The sequence below is a fragment of the Hylaeus volcanicus genome, chromosome 2 (assembly GCF_026283585.1).
Source record: "Hylaeus volcanicus isolate JK05 chromosome 2, UHH_iyHylVolc1.0_haploid, whole genome shotgun sequence".
In the NCBI taxonomy this organism is placed as follows: Eukaryota; Metazoa; Arthropoda; class Insecta; order Hymenoptera; family Colletidae; genus Hylaeus; species Hylaeus volcanicus.
The window spans coordinates 5756458-5780475 of record NC_071977.1 but is presented as its reverse complement, the minus strand read 5'-3'; the positions used below and the strand labels follow the sequence as shown (position 1 = coordinate 5780475).

Genomic DNA, 24018 nt, shown 5'->3' with positions numbered 1-24018 from the left:
TTCCTGCGAAGTGGACATATCTTATGCAACAACCTAGTAGATGTAATTATTAATTTTCACCTTTGTGCGTCGCTCCTTGTACGCGTACTGATGCTGAACACCGTGGACTTTGAGGCAGTGACTCTCCAGAGAGCATCTCTGCGTGAAGCTCTTCTCGCAGAGGTTGCACTTGTAGGGTCGAACGCCTGTGTGCGTCCTGGTGTGCCTCTTCAAGTCGAACGTGTCGTTGAAGCCTTTGCCGCAGAACGTGCACAGGTAACGTTTCACGTCGCTGTGGCATTTCATGTGGCGGTTCAGAAGCCGTTGCAGACTGAAGTTCTTGCTGCAGACGCGACAGGTGAAGCGGTTGGGGTCGTCGTCCTGAAAAATTATCATGGAACTCGGCTGTATTCGTTTGAACCCTTTGGAGATCTATTACGATGATTCCTCGTTACAAAGACGAGTTGCTTCCCTCCCTACGTCGCAATGTGACTTAACGTAAATATCGTTTTGCAAAACTAGTGGAAGAAACCGATGGATAATGTCAGTCCAGCCCCACACCCTGTGCAAAGGAGCAAACTGGAATACTAATTGCGCGTTCTTTAATCGGAAATTCTGATCTAGGTCTGTGCTTTAAATCTAGCTTTAAATCTACAATAGTAGGCTACTAATCGCCCCTCGGGTTAATAAAGTGCGCGATATACTAGTCGAGGAAAGGCGTTCGAGAATGAAGTTTACCTTGCCAGGCGGAGGTCGAGCTGCCCTCTCTTCCTCGCGAGTGGCCGCCGCCTGTCTCTGACCCTCGATCGCCAAGGGATTTTTAATTCCATGGCCACCGTTAACGAACTCGAGCTGACAGTCACCTGGCAGTCCAAGCTGTGGAGGGAAGACGATCAATTTTACAAAGTTATCCAACTGTGATTACTGGGCAATCGGTGGTACTGGGATGAAGCACTCAATTTGATTGGCATTGCATAAAGGCGTCAATTATGATTCCCGAACCTTTGATCTCTGAACCGGTTCAGATGCGAGAAAGAGATGACGCGAGATAATGAAAACCTTTAATATCTATGTGGCATTGTTGTCGATTCATGGTAGAACGAATGAGATGTATTCGCATGCGTTGTTTTATCATAAAATAACTAGTGGATTGAAAACAGGTAAAGTTTTAGTAGATACTCTACTATCGCTACTAGACTCTAAGTCATCCTATCCTAGATTCTATTCTCTACTATTTTATTCGGTACAACTACGAGTGGACTCCAGACGATCAGACATCGTCCACAAACTAAAAATAACTAATCAGATACATAAGGATGAGACTCGGAAGCTTTGTAAAGAAGAAAGACGTCGAACAACAGTGCCATATAGATTAGGTTTGGTCGTGTGCGACCACGATAACGAAAAGTATGCCTTTGCCTGGATCAATCTCGGGTGCTTACCCTTTGCTGTAGTACACCGACCCGTTGCGTCAGTGGTGGCTCTCCGACGGGTCCGGTAGCTTGCACGTTATTTACCGATGCGGCTGCTGCTGATGGGCTCGGTGCGTGTTCCATCAAGGCGCAGGAAGGCGACGTGCTGGTCGAAGTTGCGTCCAGCGAACAGCTCGCCGCTCCAGGACTCGGCAGACTTCCGCCTACGCTGCTACCAGAATCCAGCTCCAGGCCTACAAATCAATATCGATCGTTACACATCCTTCTACGACGACGTCGACTATTAATATGGACCGTTTCGTAGAATCGGAATGCATCCAAGACTTGGGGAATATTTGGCACCGTTATTTGCTTCCAAGAGATAGAGACAAGACACGTCACTGGTTAGGACCACGGAACTGGTTAGGATGTTTGAGATATGAACAAGACGATAAGAGAAAACTGCACTTTAGCCGCAGATAAGCGAATAAGCCACTAAATTTCATTGTTCTAGCGATAGCAATCCAAACTCTGGTTGGATTTGCTTTTGTCGTCGCCGTTACGTGAAATCGACAGCTGATTCCGAGACCAAAGCTTTACAGCAAGTAGCTAGACTCTGACAAAACTCTGTATCGATGATAAAGCGCTAACCGTTGTCTTTTATGAAACATACGTACATCGTGTGGTATGCTGTATTTAAAAAAAAAAAAAATTAGTTAGGCTACTAACCACTGCCAGTGAAACTTAATCCTGGACTCAGCAGCCCTTGATGCTGCTGGTGATGAGGTGAGGCCGCAGCAGTCTGTTGCTGCTGTTGCTGCTGGTGTTGCTGCAGCTGCACTTGTATCTGCAGCTGCTGCAACTGCGGTTCGGACTGGTGTTGATGGTTTTGGTTCATGTGAAGCGCGAGCTCTGGTCGTTCCTTGGAAACCGACTGATGGTAGCTCGACTCGCCTGTCGTGTAGGTCAGCCCCAATTTCGAGGCGTTGAAGTGCTGGGGAGCTGCCGTGTAGTGTCTGGAAGTATTATACATTCGGTATTTTTTTGTTTTACGATTTTATTTAAGGTCGCATCACCATCAAGGTTATTAGCAACTGGTTGTTAATATATTAGGTTGTCCCGAAAGTTTCTTTCGCGAGTTGCACTCAATTATTTGATGTGGTCGTGTTTATATAAATAGCCAATCTAATTTCATAGATATTCACGTTGTAACAGTAATGAAGCAAAATGAATCGTGCACAATTCAGTAATGTAACATAAAACATAAAATATTGTGCATGTATTACTTATTAATAAAGGGAAAGAAACTTTTGCAACAACCTAATATATATATATATATATATATATATATATGTGAATGTTATCTAATATTCTAGTAGATTGTGGCTGTCTAAAGACTCTATGAATCAATAAAATTCATTTAAGTCGTTCAGTACTCTCTCTGAAACCTTTGAAATAATAAGTTCCCATCGGATTCTGCTCGTCGCTATGTGCATAAATAAATGAAAGGAGATAGAACGTAATCTCACCACGGTTCAGAGAGCTGGCTGTCAGTCTCTGGCTGGATCGTTGGCGCGGAACACGTGGCTATCAGCCAGAAATATCGGACAGGTACCTGCTGCGCGGTCTGAGGTCGTATCGCGTGTGAATATCGAAAACGCAGCGATCGGGGAGAACGTATCTGGCTCGAAAGCGGTCTTACCTCGACGTATCGAATCCCCTGGTCAAGGCCATGCTGTGCTCCGGGAAAGGATCGACGCTGGGCTCGACGGGAGTGGTCATTTGGCCGCCATCCCTTCCGATTCCGCTGCCGGACGAGGTTGTCGAGCGTAACGATTCCTCCAGCAGGTCGTTACCGCCATCCTCTGCTGGTAACCTCGGTAGAAAGAGGTCTGCGGCGTCGCTGAGGCTCTCCAGCAACGCCGTGTGATCCGAGGGTGAGCTGAAGGTCAGGGTAGCAGTAAACTGAAGCGGGTCCACCACCGCCCCTGTGACCATGTCCACCATCATTCCTGTGTCCGTCATGTCGTAGGCACCGTATTGACCAGACAATAGATCGTTAGGTTGGATCTTGTAAGGACACAGGTCCTCCTCCTCCTTCAGGGTCAGTCCGTAGGACGCGCAGACGTTCTGAAGAAGGGAGTACTGCTTGCCCTCCTGGGCGTTGTACTGCGAGTGCTGGGAATTTACATCCTGCTGGCCTGTGTCGCATTCCATGCCCACCGTCGGTGACGGCGTTAGATAGCCATTTCCTGAAACGGTTAGTATAAATTCAGTTACGTTTATGGTCACGGTATGGGAGGAATTAAGAAGGTTGATCGAAGATATATTACGTGGGTATTAGTTACACGAAGTATAGAATAGGATAGAATAAAAATAGAAAAGAATCGCATCGAAAGGGTCGATACAATTTCCAAGCGATTCCAACTCTTCGCAAACAAAATGAAAAGTCCTTCCCAATTGCTTTCGCAACTGCAGAGGCGACAAAGGAAAGGAGACGTCGTTACAAAGTCATCAGTCCTACCTTGGGTGCTGTTGTACTGATTGGCGAAGTTGGCGAGGTTGTTCCCGCCCTTGAGGGACTCGTAGAAGGGCGGCAGGGATCCTGTGGGGGGCGAACTGGGCCCGTAGTTTCCACGGCCACCGTTCCCTCCAGGATTCATACCTCCGCCGCCGGCGCCACCCCCCACGGCGCCGCCGCCTCCGCTTCCTCCTGTCACCGCGCCTCCTCCGCTGCAGTAACCACCACTTCCGCCAGAATTCGAGGACGACGAACCAGCGGAGCTGTTGGATCCGCCGCCAGAACCCGTGCCACCGTTTCCGCCGGAACTCGAGGACCTCCCGTGGCCCGCGGCCGCGTGCACGACCTGAGGACCTGAGAGTCTCATGGCCAGCAACGGCCTGGCGATGGAGTTGCCTATCGTGCGCGAGACTTTTGCTCCCTCGCGGCCTCGCTCCTCGTCCTCCTCCTTTCTCTTCGGCACTGCGTAATCGATTGGCTGGTCCTGCACAGATAACAGACAATGTCAGAACGCGGTACCGCGTGAGCCTGTCCGGGACCGTTATTATAAATTAACGCCGCGCGGATCCATATTCATGAAAGACCGCTCGCCTCGAGGGGCTAACGCGATGGAAAAGTCGGCTGAAGGATAAAAACCCGACAGCCGCATGTCATTACTGTCGCTGGGGAATTCGAGAAACGTTTCAGAGGGGAATTGTGATCTATGTTTATGGCGCTGTTTTGAGTCTAGAAAAGATTTACGACTCGTCTGGGCTCTCGTTTAATCGGTTCAAGGATCGCGGCGTGCTAGAGAGGAAGGAATATTGACACGGGAGGAATAGCGAGGAGATGTACTGCTAGGAGGTGAGGAGAAGATTAGTGGAAGGAATTCGGGAAGGACTGCCAACAGTGGGATAAATGGGAGCAGATCTTTCGTTGTAGTATATAAGGCCGATCGCACACGACGCAACCGATTCGAAATTAGTGTTGCAAACCGTTTGCGCTCTTTGTTTTACCTACTCCACTATCTTTGTTTTACCTAGATCCACGGTCGCATGCGACTAGTTTCAGAGTGGTTTGAAACTAATCGGTCGCGCCCGTTGTGCGATCGGCCTTACTGACCAGAATAGTCGTATTTAAATAACGAAGATGAGAAGTACACGCGTCGAGACAAAGTGAGATGATGCGAAATGAACCTGGTGTCAACGCGTGAAATAAACGACTGAATAGGGGAGGCTACTAGAGGATTCTGTCTTGCCCTTGTGACGTCTCACTAATCTTCCTCTGGGTGGAGTCACCCTGAAGAGTACTGTATACTGAAGTGTATATATACCTGTTCCGGTTCCTGCGTTTGCGGCGTGACCTCCACCTTGTCCTCCCTCCTGGAGGCTGACTGGCTCTGCGAGGGGACCCTCTGAATGACCGAGACCCTGGTCGGCGGCTCGACTCGTGGCGTCTTTGGAGGGGTGGTCGGTCTGGGTAGCACCAGTTTCTCCGATTTCGTTAGAAACTGGGAGGCATCGCTCGAAGAGGGCGCGATAGGAGGGCTGCTGTATTCCTTGCGTTCCGCCCTGGTCAGGACGTGACCTCTGCTACCGTATGGGACATCCCCGCCGAGGATGCTCGAGATGAACCGCCGCGGGGGTGCGCTGGCGGGTGTCGACGATTGCCATTGGGGAGGCGGAGAAGAGGCTGGACTCGTGCTGCGCAACGATTCGGGCGTTGTCGCGCGATCGTCCTCTGTTTTCTCGCGATCTGTGGAGCAAACGGGATTTTCTAATTATAGAAATTATCGATACCGAAATTCCAAATTTTCATTTAATACATTATATATCTACACTCCTAAATCTATCGATTTGTATAGAGATCTTTTTTACGCGCACTTTCTTTGTGCACGGCGCATACCTACACACCTATGAAATAACATTTCTTGAAATATTATCTCGAATAACATGTTACTTTATTTCGTAATTATTTTAAAATATTCATTCAATTATTTTATTAAGACACGTTATTTTATTCCGTGATTGTTTGGAATAATTGGGAAGGTTTCAGGGAAAAAGTATCGCGTGCCCTTCACCACCTGAGGGAACAGCGGTTTTTCGAGCGAGTTTTAATGGCGAGATACGCTAGCGAGACGACGTCGCGAGGACGAATTACGAGGCGACGCGCGAAGGACGCGCGGAAAGAGCGTGGCATACGGTACCCACCGAACCCCCTCAAGGTTGCTCGTAAATTCAGCTACGAGTCGCGCCACGGAGCCCATATTATAACCGTTTGTGAGTTACGTATTCCAGACCCGTCCAGCGTTGAGATTTCCTCACCGCCGTGTTCGAATCCAATTTGCCAATTTCAACGTGTCCCACAGGTCCACGGAGACTCGATGAATCTCCGATCGGCTGGAGCGGTGGTTCTTATTCTTTTTTAAAACTTAACGCGTCAATTTTCAAGGCTTTAGACCTCAACGCTTTAATTTTTAATGCTTTAGTTCTCAACGCATCAATCTTCAACGCCTCGAAAATCAATGCTTTAGTTCTCAACGACTCAATCTTCAACGCTTTAGTTCTCAACGCCATAGACATTAACGTTTTAGTTTTCAACGCTTTAGACCTCAACGCTTTAATTTTTAATGCTTTAGTTCTCAACGTCTCAATCCTCAATGCTTTAGTCTTCAACGCCTCAATCCTCAATGCTTTAGTCTTCAACGCCTTAGACTTCAACGTTTTAGTTTTCAACGCTTTAGACCTCAACGCTTTAATTTTCAATGCTTTAGTAATCAGTGCTTTAATCCTCAACGCCTCAATCTTCAACGCTAGTGAAAATCTATTTCGTGGTTGCGGTGTAACTTCCAGAGTAACTCGATAGAAATCTGGAGTCTGAGGTGGTCACGGTTGTGGACACTTTCCTTCTATTATCGGGGCTTCCAGTTGCTAGTCTGCGCTCCAAGTCGCGTTCTCTTGACTTTGACATCGGTTGCGAGTTTCGCGAATGGAGCACGAGGACACCGTGCCGGCCGACGAAGCCGCTCGAGCGGAAACCAGGAAACCGGCTGCGAGGACACGTTGTTTTTTGTGACCACGTGCGCCCGCTCGTGTGCGCGAGTGTGCTGAGGTAGTAAGTGCGATAAGAATGCGAGACATCGTTTAGACTTTTCGAGCGTGTGGGTTGGTTTAGGCAAAATGTTGAAGATCGAGGCATTAAGGACTGAGGCGTTGAGAATTAAAGTGTTGAGGGCTAAAGCGCTGAGGATTGAGGCGTCGAGAACTAAAGCATCGATAACTAAAGCGTCTAACAGTTCGCGAAAGTCTCGTCCCTGAATCGAAAAACGTTCCCGCGATTAGATTTGGAACCATGGCGGCGTGGAACCAGTTTAGAGAACGCTTCTAATGACGGTTCTTTACGCAAGCAGTTGCGTCACACGGCGCGACCGAAGGTAACGACGAGAGGAACCAAAATGGCGGTTCCGTTCGCGGTTGAGCAACCTTCGGGCAGAAAGAATCGACCGGTACGTGAGATCCTCCGACCGAATCCCCCGAACAGGTCCGGGGCCGCGCTATAAATACCAGCGCGAGCTTCGTGACCAGTTTACCGATCTCTTCGTCTGTCCCCCCCTCCCCCTTCCTCTTCTTTGCTTTTTCCCTTACCGCAGACCTCTGGTCTTCCTATCTTTCATTTTGTACGCATAAGAAAGTTCTGTTTTCATTATGCATATAAATGCGAAAGAATAAAAAATAAATATACACACGGCCTTCTCGCCGAACAGTAATCGCGTAAATCATCTGAAAGAAATTCCTTCGTATGTGATAATTATTAATACATATTCATAAGATGAGTAACAATCGTAATATATAGCTTTTATACATAGACACTCGTGAAACGTGTATCTACATACTAAAAAGGTACTCTCACGTGTAATAATTATAAATAGAGTTCATGAGACGAGCATAACAGTTGTAACTACTTCGTAATCGTTCACCTATCTTCCCTATAAACGTTACATTTACGACGATCTTTCTACACTTTGTATTTTCGTTGAATGCTGTTAGAGAACCCAGTCCCAGTGTAATAAATGTCTTCAATCTCTGTCTCCCCCCCACATCCTGACCCTCTGACGGGACAGAGAAGAAGAAGAAGAGAGGGAGGCCGCGGCAGAGCGAGAAAAAGAAGTAAGAACCGGTACTTCGAGTCCTGCGGGAGGAACGGGCTCCCCGTCGAGACTCAGCGACTGGCATTCAAGTCTCCGTGTTGCGGGTTTTCGAGCAATTTAGTCGGCATGGGTCGCCACGAATCGCGTTATCGGATCACTAGGTTCGGAAGACTCTAGAGACAAGACTGTGGCGTTGAAGATTGCGGCGTTGAAGATTGCGGCGTTGAGGATTAAAGCGTTGAATATTAAGGCGTTCAGGATTAAAGCGTTAAAGACTGAGCCGTTGAGGATTGAAGCGTTGAAGATTAAGGCGTTAAGGACTAAAGCATTGAAGGTTAAAGCGTTGAGGATTGAGGCGTTGAAGATTGATGCATCGAGGATTAAAGCATCGAGGGTTAAAGCGTTGAATATTAAGGCGTTGAAGATTAAAGTGTTGAAGACCGAGGTGTTGATATGTAAAGCGTTGAGGTCTAAAGCGTTGAAGACTGAGGCGTTGATGTCTAAAGCGTTGAGGACTGAAGCGTGGAAGACTAAAGCAGTGAGGGTTAAAGCGTTGAAGACTAAAGCAGTGAGGGTTAAAGCGTTGAAGACTAAAGCAGTGAGGGTTAAAGCGTTGCAGACTGACGCGTTGATGTGTAAAGCGTAGAGGACTGAAGCGTTGAGAACTGAACATTTTATGTATAAATCATTAAAGACATTGAGTAATTCTACTCGAGTTCCTTCCACTAATCTTCTTTCCGTCTCCCAATAGTGCTTGATAGGGTTTGAACCCGAATGCTACCTGACATTGCAACCCAGAATATTCGAAGCTACCATTAAGACTACCACAAAAACCCAATAAAGAACAGAATTGGATTTGGCTGTAGAAAAATTGAAATCTCCGCAGAAGGATTGCGCTCACGGCCAAGTGCAGCGAGACACGTCCCATAAATCTCGATTCCGCGCGCGTTCCTTTCGCCGTCGAGGGGGGAAAGACAAAGAAATTGCAGTAATAAGCCTTTGGCTGTTCGACGACGCCGAGCGTCGTGTAGACGGTTCCACTCGAAACGAGGCCCCGCGAACTGGATCGCTGCAAAGATATGGCCCAAGGCGAACCACAACGCTCGTCCGCCCCAACGGGGCTGGAACGTTCAAAAGTAACGGGCCGGAGAATCGACGATCGCGCTACTCTTTCCTGAAATTTAAACGGCTCGCACGGTAGATCTATTCTTTCTTTTTAAGATCGTTGATGGATTGGATGTACATTCGTGTTTGTAGATTCCAATCTGCGATCACTTTTGGAGAACATTTTCGGGGGAAATAATTTTTAACTTCTCGAGAGATATCGACAGAAACAGTCAGCATTCGTTTCGATGCTTTCGAATTAATTTTTTCATTGTAAGTATATACACGTGTAAAATTAGATTGATATATCGAATAATGGAATATTCAATCTGTCGTTTAATTTAGAGAAAAATCGATAGACACAGATGCTGATATAATAAAAAAAAAAATAGCGTTATTCTAAATAGTAGCAGCCCGAGCGTTTCAAATGATACTTCACGTGACATTAATTTCAGATAAAATTCATCGTGAAATACGTGAAACATTTTCTAGTAAACACTAAATACCGAGATGTTCAGAATACACGAAGACGGGAGCATCGGAGGGGCCCATCTAGCCATCTCGTCTCTTTTCTCGTCTCTTCTTCGAAGAAATAAGATTCGTGACCGATAAAGCGAATCAAACGGTTCGTCGTGTCCGGAGAAAGGTCTCGAACAATCCTATCGATGCACAGGTGCGACGGGGTTCGGTTGCTCGACAAAAATGTTCTCGAGCAACGCGACGAACAACGCGAGCCGGGAGATCCTAGTTCATTGTTTAGACCGGTCGCGCGATAAGGGGATAAGCGATAAACAGTAACGCGCGAAGCCTAAAAGAAAGGAAAAACTTTGGATAAAAAGGACTCGAGGGAGTGGTCGAGGTTGGAAGTAGGTCGACCTAAGCTGAGGCGTTTCGTTACATCGAGCAGACACCCAGCCACTGAACCCAACCTAAGGCCAACGTCTTTTCCAGCCTTGGAACCTGTGCCTCGTCTCTGTTTGGGATCGATGAGTCGATCTCAATTCATCCTGTAAAGATAAGGATCCAGTAACAGCAATCCATGAAATATTTATTTTACTCATTCATCGGACACGCATAGGAATTCTCAAAGCTAGGCGTGTTTCGAAAATGGTTGTAAGGGGTTAATATGACGCGTGGAGACTTCAACGATACCGTATGCAGGTGAATGAACCTTCGGTGGCACGAGTGTGCCACGCTAAGCGCTTAGGATAGAGATCGGTGGACTCCTCGGGATGGAAGACAGGTTTTCGGAGTGAATGAATTCGAGGAACGTCCGTGAAGCTTTGGGAGTCGACAGAGTGTGCGTGTGAACCGACAAGTACAGCTCTCGGTCCCCCTTCGATCTCAACGCATCCAGAAGATGGTGGATCTCGCGATATAGTTATTAACACGTTGACTGCCACACTAATAATCGTGAAAATTCCTACGAGGCTAAAACTGTGTTTCTATACAACTGAAAATAACATGATCTGTGGTAGTACTTATTTTTGCGACCTCTTCAGAATTTACTAATCTTATCTAAATTAATTTTCTTTGTTTTAAATTTCTTTAATTTTCTTCTATTTTTGATTCTTTTTCCTCAGTCTTCAACGCTTTGGTCCTCAACGCCTCAGTTTTCAACGTTACAGTCTTCAACGCTTCAGTATTCAACCCATCAGTTTTCATCACTTTAGACCTCAAAGTCTTAATTTTCAATGCTTTAGTACTCGGTGCTTAAATCTTCAACGCTTTACACCTCAACGCTTTAGTTTTCAACGCTTTAGACCTCAACGTCTTAATTTTCAATGTTCCAGTACTCGGTGCTTAAATCTTCAACGCTTTCCACCTCAACGCTTTAGTTTTTAACGCTTTAGACCTCAACGCCTTAATTTTCAATGTTGTGGTACTCGGTGCTTAAATCTTGAACGCTTTAGACCTCAACGCTTTAGTTTCTAACGCTTTAGACCTCAACGCCTTAATTTTCAATGTTTTGGTACTCAGTGCTTTAATCTTCAACGCCTCAATCTTCAATGCTTCAGTCCTCAACGCTTACATCTTCACTTTCAGAACAAATTTATTTATTCCTCAGTGAAAATCCTTGTCACCCATATACCATGGCATTCAACGTCTCAAACATTCTGTAATCCTTATTACGCGATTGGATATAAAAAAAAAAAAACAAACGTCAATCCGTTTACGAAGAGAAGCAGTCTTCTGGGAATTCAATTTTCCGAATCACTTGTAAATCCAACAATCGTTGAACTCATTCCAAGAAACCATTTCAACGTAATCGTTTCGTAATTGCGAGGACGACGACGAGGCCTGTTAATCGCGGCGATCCTGGCAACCTTCCGTCAGGATTGTTCCTGCGAAAGGATGCAGCGACAGGTTCGTCCGCTGCAACCTGCCGCAACCGCTTCATTATCTTTCATAATATAAAAGGGGCGTGCGGAACGAGGGTCGCGTGAAACACGAAACAAGTCGTCTGGGAATGAAATATCGCTTCGGACAGGTCTCTTGCAGGTGTACGAGGTGATAATTTCTTTCGTTTCATTGCGTGTCCTTCTCGATCGATCAGCGATCATTTTCTCGAGGATCAAGGAAACAAAGTATGCTTGGTTGACACGTTGACTGCAGTACTCTTGAAAATTTCTACTGCGATTACTCCGCCGTTATTCTTTTTATTAGTCTATCTCTAACGTATCGTGGTCGATCTTAGAGAAGCTAGAAGACGTTTCGTCCAGCGTCGAACCGACCATTCTCTATTTGTGAGTCGAACGAGGCACGCCTGTCGGATAGACCGTGTGTCGTAGCGTGAAATGCAAATTAGACTGCTAAGTTATACCTGATACGGTAGAACGCGAGCCACATGTGCGACTAATAAGGCGTGACAGCCCAGAAGAATGCGCACCGCGAATAACAAGATCTACGTTATCGTCTAGCACACCGCACATCGCGCGAGCCTGTATCAACGATAATCTAATTATAATTGATTTCACAGATAATTTTCTCAGCTTAAAACTTGCACGAGTTTCATTCCATAACCCGAAATTGTCGCAATTGGGACTAGAGCGTGTTCGACAAACTGGCAAAAATGAATTCTAGCGTCCAAGTATTATTTACATACTCAAAAAAAAAAAAGAAAGTGTATGTTTGACTAATAAAACGTGTAACAGCACGAAGTAACAGAGGTAATTTTACAGCGGTCGTTGAAAAATGAGATCGCTTTTTGCCTGGATTCTTAGTAGACGGGGATCTACTGGTCGCATTTATTCCGACATTAAGCAGAAGATACCGAGCGTTGAATCTCTCTTTAAAAAAAAAAAACGGAATTCCGTTTTAAAAGAAGAGAATTCCACCTCGAAAGAGTAGAATTCTTTGAATATTTCGATCCTAGAGTTAAGTGGTATTCGTTCCTATCAAGCATTCATTCATTACTCCTGTTACGTTTCTAAAGCCACCAGTCGAGAAGCAGCCGAACACGAGGAACGCGTAAAAGGTTTGAGAAGCTCATACAATTCAAATGGGGATCCGATATAATATGTATAGCTTCTGGTACTTTTTCCTCGTGTCAGAGTCGGTTGTTCGTGAGTCCCAACGGGCCGTACACGATGCTGCAAACTCTTTTGTCATCAAAGATAAAGTTGAGACTTCTCGCGTAGACGAAGCTTCGCTATTTGCTAACGTTTCAGACAGCCAATCTTTCTCCCGAATTAATCAATTAGGATTTTAACAAAACTTCACTGGATTGTTCTTCGATTAAATACGAATCGATCCTTAACTAACATCAAGCGTTGTTCTAACAATCTCAAGTCCATCGCGTATCTTTCCTTCCGATATCGTATACCTAATGGTGCAATTCTCTCCGAAATCGATCATTCTTCCTCTCCGCGATGTCAGTGGGTGCTTTCTCGGCTACTTTTCACCGAATGGCAAGGTCAGTTGCGGAAAGATCGGCTGGGTACCTTGATCTTCCGTTCCGTGGCGCTAGAAAGGTGTTCCCGGGCGAGAGACGCGCGCTAGAAGGAGCGAAGAATGAAAGAAGATGAATCAAACGGGTGACTGTTGGAGGAGAGAGAGGGACATTGTGCGCGACTCCGTTACGTAAGGTAACCTGGCTGCGTATACGGTGTCACCTTGCTGGTTCGCGATGCTCCAACCCACGCACGGTACCGCTACGCAAATGCTACGCACCCACATGCACACATGTTCACGCGTGGACGCTTCTTTCGGGACTTTGCACATGCTTGGGGATCTCTATACTGTACTCAGCTGGAAAGATTTAGGTAGACTTAAGATAGGAGACTTGGGAGCCTTTGAATTTGGTGGAGTTTGAATTTGGTAGCGTTTGAGCTTGGTGGTGTTTGAATTTGGTAGCGTTTGAGCTTGGAAGCGTTTGAATTTCAAAGCGTTTGAGCTTGGTAGCGTTTGAGCTTGGAAGCGTTTGAATTTGATAGCGTTTGAGCTTGGTAGCGTTCGAATTTGGTAGCGTTTGAATTTACTCGCGTTCGAATTTGGTAGAATTTGAATTTACTAGCGTTGAACTTGGTAGGGCTTGAATTTGTAAACCTTTGAGCTTGCTAACATTGGAATTCGTTGGGATTCGAACTCAAACCGCAACCTCTAAATCCTCGCGTTGTTCGATGTCCGCAATTTCCGTTTGGTCGGCGCAAAAAAAAATCGCGGCTCGAGCACACCTATCGCAAACGAGATGCGAAGCGTTCAAACGCGTTCTCCAGCTTTTTCCATCGTCATTTGCATTAACGAGACGCGTGCAATCGCGCCGCGCGGGAAACGTGTTTTCAAGATCTATGCGCCTGGGAGCCTTGACATTCGTCGGTTGGAAGCGTAGCCGTCCACGGCACGTTTTACGGGAAAACGCGCAGGAAAAACCGGTGGCTACCTCGAGACGATGCCGATGGTACGACGATCGATTAAGGATTCAGCGGCGAGGCGAATAATTTCCCTCTTTTCTTCTAGGCGAGAACGTCGAGCATGCGACGCTTATCGCTGAATCGCGAATCGAAATCACTTGCGTCATTGAGACGCATGGTTACGTCTAGAAAATTCTACTTTTGATAATAAAATTGGAGTAGCTGGCAGAAAGAGAAACAGACGGCTGGCATTTTATATATATATATAAAAAAAAAGTACAACTTAAGATTTTTCGTATCGTGTATTTTTCGAACGTCCGACACGTTAGGAACCAGCGATGTAACACGTAACGATTAATTGGAGTTCTAGCGGAGTTCTCCTAACCCTTGACTGCGTCACAATTTTCGCAGAGCACAAACGACACGGTAATAGTTTCAAGAGGACAGACGTTTAGCGTCGAGGGGTGGGGGGTGGGGGGTGAAAGCCAGGATGGGTACATCGTTCGTGTTCGTAGCGACACGCTGGACCTCTCGGAAAGAACAGGTTCGGCTCGACGTCGAAAGCGCCGTAAGCAGGTAGAAGCCAGTCCCTACGTCGTCTGGCGACTCACCTGTTCACAGACGCGCTCACACACGTCCAGTCACGCTCCCCGCACAGAAACAACCGCATTAGCGACTACCGCGGTGGAGGCTAATGGCGCAAGAGGGCCGTGACCGAAATTCTTTCGAAGCAAGGGGGCCAAGTGCAGAAAACGATTGCTCGACTGGATGTATCTCCGTTGCCGCTCTAACCACTGCTATCCGGTCGCGGCCATGTATCTATAATTCTCTTACGCGATGGAATAATTGCTTTTTTTTGGTAATTTAAAAATAACCAATTCTCTTCTGGATGTACTCTGACACGATTATTTACAATTTCGCAAATTGGAAAGTTGAATTCTTTAGTTAGGCTATTTATTTGCTCTCCTCGCGAAGAATCCTATACAGTTCTCATAGTTCTGTAATTATTAGGTCCACCGGAAAATTCTGTGCGATCCGGTTACAACAAGTTTCAACAAGTATGCGTATATTCATTAAAAACGAGATACAAATTGCGATCACGCTGACAAGATGTCATAAATAATGATGAAGATCATATTATTCAAAGCGTAACCAATTTATTATTTTGTTTCATTCTAGAAATGGACAGAACTTTCCGGTAGACCCGATATATTCATGTAGATGCTTCTTTTATAAAATATAAGCAATAAATTCTCCCAGTCACGAAACATCTCGTATATTCATAGCTAAAAACCCTCCCCTGACGAAGAATCCTATTTAATTCCCATAATTCTATAGTCATATTCGTACAAATGTTTTATATTTATGTAATACAAGCAGTAAATTCTCCCAGCCGCGAAACACCCGATATATTCGCAGACATCAGGCGTTTTTCGCGAAAATGTCTGCAGGTTGTCATCCCAGCCGCTAGAAAAGACCCGTACCTCCGAGCCCACATGCCTGCACACACAGACAGACCCACGCGCGCGCAATCATACACACGGGCTCGCGTCGAACTGCACGCACGATGAGCACAGCGAGCGGTGCATTGTAATTCGTCGCAATGACTGCACATCCTGGTGTACTAGCCTTTGGCACAGGTGCGCGATTACCTGCGTGTCAACGACAGGCGAGCGTTGTCGTGCGTTCGTCTAGCTGTGGGCGCGACGTTTGGAAAGTGACACATTTTTTTTTTGTTCTAACCCTGAGCCTCGAACATCTCGAGCGGAAAGGTTCTTTTTTCTGAATTTAAACGTAGGATGATACTCTGACATTTTAGAATTAACAGAGAAGCAATAAAGTACGCTCTGTATTTGTGGCGCTACGATAAGGAAAAAATGCTCTTCGTCGCTTCGATATTAATATGGAAATCGCTAAGAGTACGCTCTTGAGTTACTGTTACCGAGTGCCACAACTACGCAGTACCGAGACCAGTGTCTATTGTGTTTACCTTTCTTAAACTAATGACTCGTTCGATAAGCTGTAAACAGGCTTGAAGTCTCGGACTGTTGCGAGTTGGAAGGCTTTTATCGTTCCAAAACTATCGACGCTGAAGCTACCTCTGGTCGATTTAAACTTGCGTGTTTCGAAACTCTTTCAAAAATTATTTCTTGTTTCTTTGGAAATTGATCGATGTACGAATACTTTCTACACCCACTGTATATCGTATTTCCAACTATTGTAAAATCAACCAATAAATAATTCCTTTTACGCAAGCTAGCCGTTTTCATTCTCTCTCTTAAAAAACGCAGTCTTAGAACAATCCCTTCCCCTTTGGAAAAAATACTTTGTAACGAGTATCCGTCGATCGAGAGGAATCTGTACGTGCTGTGGCGCCAAGTTCCTAGAATCCCCTGTATAGTTAAATGGTCGTTTCCGTGTCAAGCGTATACAACGTTCGTTTCCTCTTCGCCCTGCGTTCTTATCGATGCCTGTCTCGTCTGTCTTCTGTCGCGTCGAAATTAACGCATTCCGCTCACACGGTGACGGTCCGATCCTCTTTTGGCGCGGCTCACGGCTGACAATAAGTAGAATGCGCGTGCATCGCAACGCAACTGCATAAAACGACCGACGGGGACACGTACCGCGATCCAAGCTCTGTTTTCTCATTCAAGAGTTGGGAGACGCGGCTCGAATTGAGGCAAAAGGGAACGAATCTTCGCGCTTTCTACAAATAATTCATCGATACGTTGGTCGACAATACTCGTGAAAATCTCTCAGGCCGATCGTACACGGCGCAACCGATTTGAAATTAGTGTCGCGAACCGTTTGCGCTGTTTTGTTTTACCTACTGAAGAATTGGATCCACGGTCGCATGCAACTAGTTTCAGAGTGGTTTGAAACTGATCGGTTGCGCCGTGTGCGATCGGCCTAATCTGTTTTATTAGGTTGTCCCAAAAGTTTCTTCCATTTCATTAATAGGTGATACATACACAATATTTTCTGTCTAACGTTACATTATTGAATTGCGTACGATTCATTTTGCTCCATTACTGTTACAACTGTTACAACATCTAAGAAATTAGGTTTTCTATTTATATAAACATTGCTGCACAAAATAACTGTGTGCAAGTCACGAAAGAAACTTTTGGGACAACCTAATGTATCGATTACTGTACCCGTTCCAGTCTCGCTTGTTACAAATCACCAATTTTAGACATACGTAGTTTTACGTCACATTGCCATACCACATTTACATTGTTTTCCATCGATCCTTAACTTCTTCTTCTTTTGGTAAAAATTTTGTTTCGAGACGATTGGAAACTGCATAATCTAGCATTTGGTACTTATTTCCCATGGTTTAAATTGCTTCGTGTTTGCTTGGATACCTCTCTTCGATATTCTTTCGTTAAGGGTACCAGTAGTCTGTCTGAGTTCGTGCTTCTCGAAAATATTTGTCTAATTTGCTGTTTCAATAAGCAGGTATTCGCCTCGATATGGAAACGTTCGATCGCGCGTATTATATGCAAAACGATTATTTACATAATGGTTATTATCGTTTCCCGGTTGGATGACGAATTCTCGTCCACGCAGAGATGTTTCCGATTCGAGGAATGCTGAGACCCGTTCCTCTCGGTCGCATTTCTATTTTACGACTCAGAACCGGCCTCGTCCTTCTAATCTCTCCCTCTCCATCTCTCCTCGACCTGTAGAAATTCTAATACCGGTGCGAGCTCGCCTTGGCCGTCGTGCAATCACGGAGAGACATCGACGATCACCGACTCGCGCGTGTTCCCCCTAGCGTTGCGCAATTCGCGCGAGAACCGTGCGAAACTTGAGGATTCTTATTGTAACGGCCGCGTTGCGTAATGTCGCGTAACGCGTACGTGATCGAATTAAACCGTGCCGGACAATACTCGCTGAAATATTTCAATTACGTTGAATGAGACTGTCGCCACCATTCATTCGATATATTCTACTATCGATAGGCGCAACAGATTTATGTACGTTAGGCAAATTCTTCCGAGTGTTAGGTGTGGAAATCATAGACATATGAAGATCTGGACCGAGCCTTTATACGAGGGGTAACTGATAATCAGTGATCCTCGATCTGTTTTTTCTAAAAATTCAAACTAATATTAACCATTCTGTAACACTATTTTGGTTATTAATTATATATTCTTGTTATTATTACGCACATACAAGAATATATTAAATAACCAAAATAGTGTTACAGAATGGTTAATATTAGTTTGAATTTTTAAAGAATAAAACAGATTGAAAATCACTGATTGTAATATGCAATTACGAAAAGCCGAACATACCCGAGCGATTACGAAAATAGTCCAAGTCGGATTTTCAGTTGTCCCTCGTACAAAGGCTCGGTCTATATTTTCATATGTCTATGGTAGAAATTCAACGTGCTTGTATATACTAGGGGGACCGAAAAGTAATCAAAATTCAATCGAAATCTATTTATTACAGAAATCTCAAATCGCCATTAAATATAAAAAAAAAAATTAATAAACTACAATTTCACACAAGACTTTTTGGGAAATTGATCGATGTACGAATACATTCTACACTCTCTGTATATCTCCTCTTAGAATGCGTGAAGAATTAACAGCGGGGGAAGACAAACACAGTTGCGTGTTTTTCCTTTATAAATAAATTAGCGAGTCTACCTCTGAAAGGCACAGAAATGTCTACACCTAATGTGCCTATGTTACGATATAATATTTTCTATAAAAATTAATTCACGAGACATTTAAGTCCACGTATTCTCTGTTACGCACAAATGCATAAGCCTCGTCATATGCGCGAAGAGAGCCACGACGTCCGTGCTATGCAGACATTGAAGTCTCCACTCGTCGCCAAGCATCGACGTCTCCGCGTTGTACAGCAGAAATGGATTAAATTTTGTGTACTACTATAAGCGACGACGAACGGAGACACGGCGCGTGTATTCGATCGAGAATCTGGTCGAACGTACAGTAAAATAAATAAAATCTCCAACGTGTGTACGAAGACGTCTTTACAATCGACATAGATATAAGAAGCTTCGCGTACATTCTGGGTAAGTAACCAACGCTTTTATAGCTTCGGAGACGCGTCGACAGATAGTCGTTACGATAAATCGTTGAATCTCATCTAACGGGTAGACGCGATAAATCTGCAAAGTGCATCGACTCAACGCGTATTAATATTCAATGGTTTCTTCGAGTTTAACCGGCAATGGAAAACGAGGCTTGAACTTTTTCCTCGACGGTTGGAGACACTTCGCTCGTTAAAATCAATAAAAACGCGTTTCTTTTAACCGGATAACAGCATTAAATTATCGCTTATCATCCGATTATCCACAATCTCGAGTACTCGCAAGGAACTTACGCGTATCATTTAGGGCTCTTTGAAGCCGCACGCCTTTATTCCATCCTTCGATCGAACGCAATTACGCTTTTTTTTTCGGGGGCTTAATTGACACACGCGCCGGTTAATGAGCCAATAACGTCCACAGGGAAGTAAATTTGCACCTGCGGCGCGATAATCGACCGCGGGGCCATCGACATCGTATCCTCGAATCGACGGAGACGAGTAAAAAGAAGGAAGGGGCCAACGAAAGAAGAGGAACCGGTTTCAGTCCATTTTTCTAAACCAGTTTAGGACCAGCGACTTCGGGGCCCGTCTACTCACTATACCGTTGCAACAAGAACCGCGCGAAGCTATCCTCGAACGCTACGGCGAATCTAATAGCCAGCCCTCCGGCTGAAAACCCAATTAACGGCGTCGCCCGACCGAATTACGTAAACCGAGCATCGTTTTCGATTCCGTAACCCGAAAATCCACGGGTTTCGAGGCCTCGTTCGCCTCTGTTTCGTTTCTTGCCGCTGTACGTCCTTTTTTATGGCGCATTAAATTAAAACGGATGCGTTCACGTCGAAGCGCATGCACATTGAAAACATTTATGGAATCAGAGTCGAGTCTAGTCTATTTGTTTTTCGTGTCAGCGATGGACTCGAAGATTCGAAGGTCGTAGATACTTTCTCCGAGTTAACGAGCTTTCAGTTCCGAGACGATATCGACGTAAATAACCGAATCGCTTACGCACAATACCGTTGTCCACCATGGTCGCGTCAGATTAACCGTTTCCCAACGAGAAGCTCTACGACGTCAGCGCTGAAGTTGCGTAATCGATATTCGTTCGATTTTTAAGGAGGCTCTAGTGCGAACAGAAGTAACGCCAAGAAAATTATAAAAATCTGTATACGGATTAGATTTTATCCCAAAAACATCCACACAAATTTTGGGAAGGCTAAGGTATCTAAAAGCTAAGAAAGAAATGTTTCGATTTTTCACTTTTTAACGTGGACTCTTATGGGAAAATGCGTTTTCAACACACTCGATTACGTGCTACAAAGTAATTGCCGCCGAGATTGGATCGAAAATTGTATGCATAATAGAAAAATATCTAAAGAACATATATTGATTTACGAAATACTCCGAGGGTACTTGTAGTATTGATAATAAATTAAAGAATACCAGGATGATGCGCTTTGTCTTCTGCTATTGACATAGTCGAGAGATCTGGCACGCTGTACGAGAGGTTAGAAAACGCGCGTTCCAATACAAACAGTACTGTGATACTATAATATAATAATAGATATAATAACGACTAAAAATCAATGTTTAACATAATTTTTTTTTTATTTTGATATAAAATTGCGAACAATTGTAATATTCTAAATACTATGCCAGATCTACTACTACGTGAATCAAGCGACAATAGTAATTCTATATTGACTTGTAGCGTAACTGTAGAGCCTCCTTTAATCCCGTCTACGACACTTGAATTTCTACCCCGAGTGTAAATATAATTCGACGATACTTTATACAATCGCGAACTTAGATGCTGTTAATATGAAACAGACGATGTTACGAATGAAATTTGCACGCGGCCGCCTAAATTGCAACGGCACCTGTGCCCATCGGATCTGCACCTGCGGATACGGCCTCGAGAGCATCTCGCGCCCGTACTCTTTCCCTAGGACGGTCAAGTGCAACGAAGTCGCCTACGAGAGTTCGTACCTATTTAAGTATTTAAGTAAGAACCTCGTCTTCGCTCGACTTAATTATTAGGGGGACCAGAAAGTAATGTCGTTCCTTTTACATTAAATTCTAACAAGTAAATTCATAACAAGTTTTTATTTTTAATCAATTGTGTTCGCACTCTTTACCAACAACCTTTTGCTACCTAGTGTGCAAATTTTCAAACTGAGATCGATAAAAAAAATCAATTGGTACACAATAACCTGATAAATGATAAACAAATATTGACATCTCCAGAAACGACATTACTTTCAGGTTCCCCTAATATTATTGATGATCGAAAACACTGGGTACTGTCGTAAATCGGCATTGAAATTAATCCTACCATTAGACTCCTAGGTAAGTAAAGCGTTAACTATGAACCCTAACGACACGATGAAACGGTCAGGTCGTTTGGTTAGAGTCTCCAGTTTATACGGAAAAACGTAGCTGTGATATCTGTTTTAGAACAAACAGCGTTCCTTGTCGTTGGATTCGTCGATAAGCCTTGCCTATCAGTGTCTACCTTATATATGACGTTAATCGTTGAACAAACCGCTTAAGATAATTATATAGTAGCAAAGCTCGACTAACAAATCTAGAATGATACGAGGCGTCAAATACATCGAACGCGAGACAGAGCTATTTCTGATTGAGTCGACATGGGAAGCCTTCACCGTTAGTCGTCTTTGATCTCCAAGTGTTTAAAGCTAAACTCAAGCTTAAGGTCCCTCTACTTCCAACGTCTCTCTAGTTCTAAGTAAAGGAGTACCTATAAAAGGCAGTCGATGGTGACTTACATTGATGCTTATTCACGATAAGACTGAGAGGCTCGGAGCTGCCAAGTGGACTCTCCTTGCCGCTGCAGGGTGGCGGGCTCTTTCCAAGGTGCTGTGCTTCCAGCAGCCTGAGCTGCTGCTGATGCAGCCGGTTCTTGATCAGGAAGATCTTCGGCATCTTGACCTACGTTGGCGCGCGCTAACGTGTGTCACTACACCCTATAATAGTTTCACGCCACCATTCCCACGGCTGATAATCATCCACCGCACCAACAACCACTCGTCCCTCGAGATGCGTGCGTATACCTGCCGCGACGTCGTTCACTGTCCGATCTCGCCGAGTAGCCGCGAGCTACGTGTGCTAAAACGCGTGATAACGAACGGAATCACTGTTTCAGTAGCAAGATACAGAATCCCAAGTGTCCGTGTCGAGTGTCAATGGTCCCTGCGCGGGGGTCACGCGTCCTCGCATTACCGGTTAAGTCCACCTCGTGGACCAATTCTAACAATCCGTTTCTGGGTGCGATTATTTCTTCGCCGATCACTGTACTCGGTCACTTGTCAACAACGATGCACGGTGTTCGCGAAGTGTTGGCCTCGGTTGTCCTCTCGGCCAAGTCCCAAGGCCTCCCCCTCTCTCCTTTCCCGCGGATTTACAGTTATCCTGGACGATCGACGGGAGTGCCACGGATCGAGTAAACTCACACGTACGGACCGACCTCTGGCGAACGACTGAGGCTCCGTTGGTTCCTCGCCAAGCCGGGCCCGAGTCCTCTCCCCACCACCAAGGCTTACTCCCACCCGTGGCGCGCGCCCGACTGGGCCTGCTTCTCCCACCACGCGCCCCGAGTACTTATATACAGCCCATCCTGATTATTTGGTCGCGCGGGGACCGAGGTGGGGATGGAAACCGCTCGCCTATGCGCATGCGCGTAACGGAGCATCGTACGTGTGCTGAAGCGTGCGAGCATCCTCCCTCCCTCTCCCCCACCTCCGTTCGCCGGTTTCCTCCCTCTAGAACGCGTTCGCGTCTCCTCTTCTTTTTTTAAACGGAGACTCGCGTCTTATCCTGACCGTGTCGCTTCTCTCTTACGCTCGTTCCCTTTCCCTGTTCCTCCGACACCGGTTGCGCATTGTCTTTACCGATAGCCGGTTTATTCAGCGGGAAAATGCGGGTTGTCATTCCGCGATGCATCTTTCGGGCAGAGATGGTCAAACCCCTAGACTTTGAATTACTGAATCTGAAATTTGCTCATACGATTGTCTCGTTTCCTCTTTTGAACATTTTCCAAAGAAGGAATCGAGTCAAACATATCGGTAAACTTCAGATTTATTCGAAGCCTAGAGTTTTGCCCATCTCTACTTTCGGGTTGTTTAGATCCACCAGCGCCGAAGAACGGGGGAACAAAATGTTGGCGGAGTTAGAACATCGATCGTGGCTTTCGTATTTGTCGAGTTCGAGGCCTCGATAGGCGTGGATTACGAGATTCTGTATGTTTAGGTGCGCGTATGCTCGCGTGCAAGCATGATTGACGCTGTTTGGTAGGGTACCCTCAACGATGGTTAACTTTATATTCCAAGTTTCCTCTTTGGCGTCACTTTTCATTTTCAAAAAGACCCTAATCCCCGCCGAGAACCCGCGTAAGACCAACCAAACAACCAACCACTTACATGTATCACCGACATATCACCTACTGTGATGTACACCTGTTGCATTCCTCGGGTGACCTTTGCTTCCTGAACGCAACAAGGGTCCATCCTCGAGCAGGACCCGCGAGTCGCACTTCCGCGGGATAACTCTGGGCTAACATTTCAGTCGTAGAACTATGAAACATGCAGGGGGGATTCTCAACTTCCTCGAATCGTGTCTATACCACCTGTGCGATCCTCCGCGATTGCACGCACGGCTCTCCCGTAAACATACGTATGTACTTACGTACGTGTCCATGTACTGGTTTATGATGGACGCTCAGGCTCACGGTTAAGGCTAGGTTTCCCGTCTCTAACCACTATGTCGGTTATGCTGTCAAGCGGTATACACGTAGCGGCCGAAGTTTCAACCGTGCTGTTATACCGCGGACACGTAACTACGTTTCTCTACGGGGTGCTCGAAAGTTTCCTAGCTGAAGAACCACTACGATTGCTTCGTTACGAATATCGTACCCACATTCCCGAACGAGTC

General features: G+C 45.4%; 1 protein-coding gene across 4 annotated transcripts in view; it reads right to left on the bottom strand.

The window, feature by feature from the left end:
- Positions 1-24018, bottom strand: part of LOC128872670 (transcriptional regulator ovo) — a 98424-nt gene that overhangs the window by 4777 nt on the left and 69629 nt on the right. The window contains exons 1-8 of one of the 4 annotated variants that reach the window (XM_054115598.1): positions 21858-22577; positions 5225-5646; positions 3916-4396; positions 3094-3643; positions 2121-2407; positions 1422-1645; positions 718-855; positions 61-360 (exon numbers count right to left, since the gene is read on the bottom strand). In XM_054115598.1, coding sequence (XP_053971573.1) covers positions 61-360; positions 718-855; positions 1422-1645; positions 2121-2407; positions 3094-3643; positions 3916-4396; positions 5225-5646; positions 21858-22014 — 2559 coding nt within the window. In that variant the 5' untranslated portion in view covers positions 22015-22577. Of the gene's footprint in view, positions 1-60; positions 361-717; positions 856-1421; positions 1646-2120; positions 2408-3093; positions 3644-3915; positions 4397-5224; positions 5647-21857; positions 22578-24018 lie in introns of those variants that run through there. The other 3 variants (XM_054115599.1, XM_054115600.1, XM_054115601.1) reach the window with 3 other exon arrangements.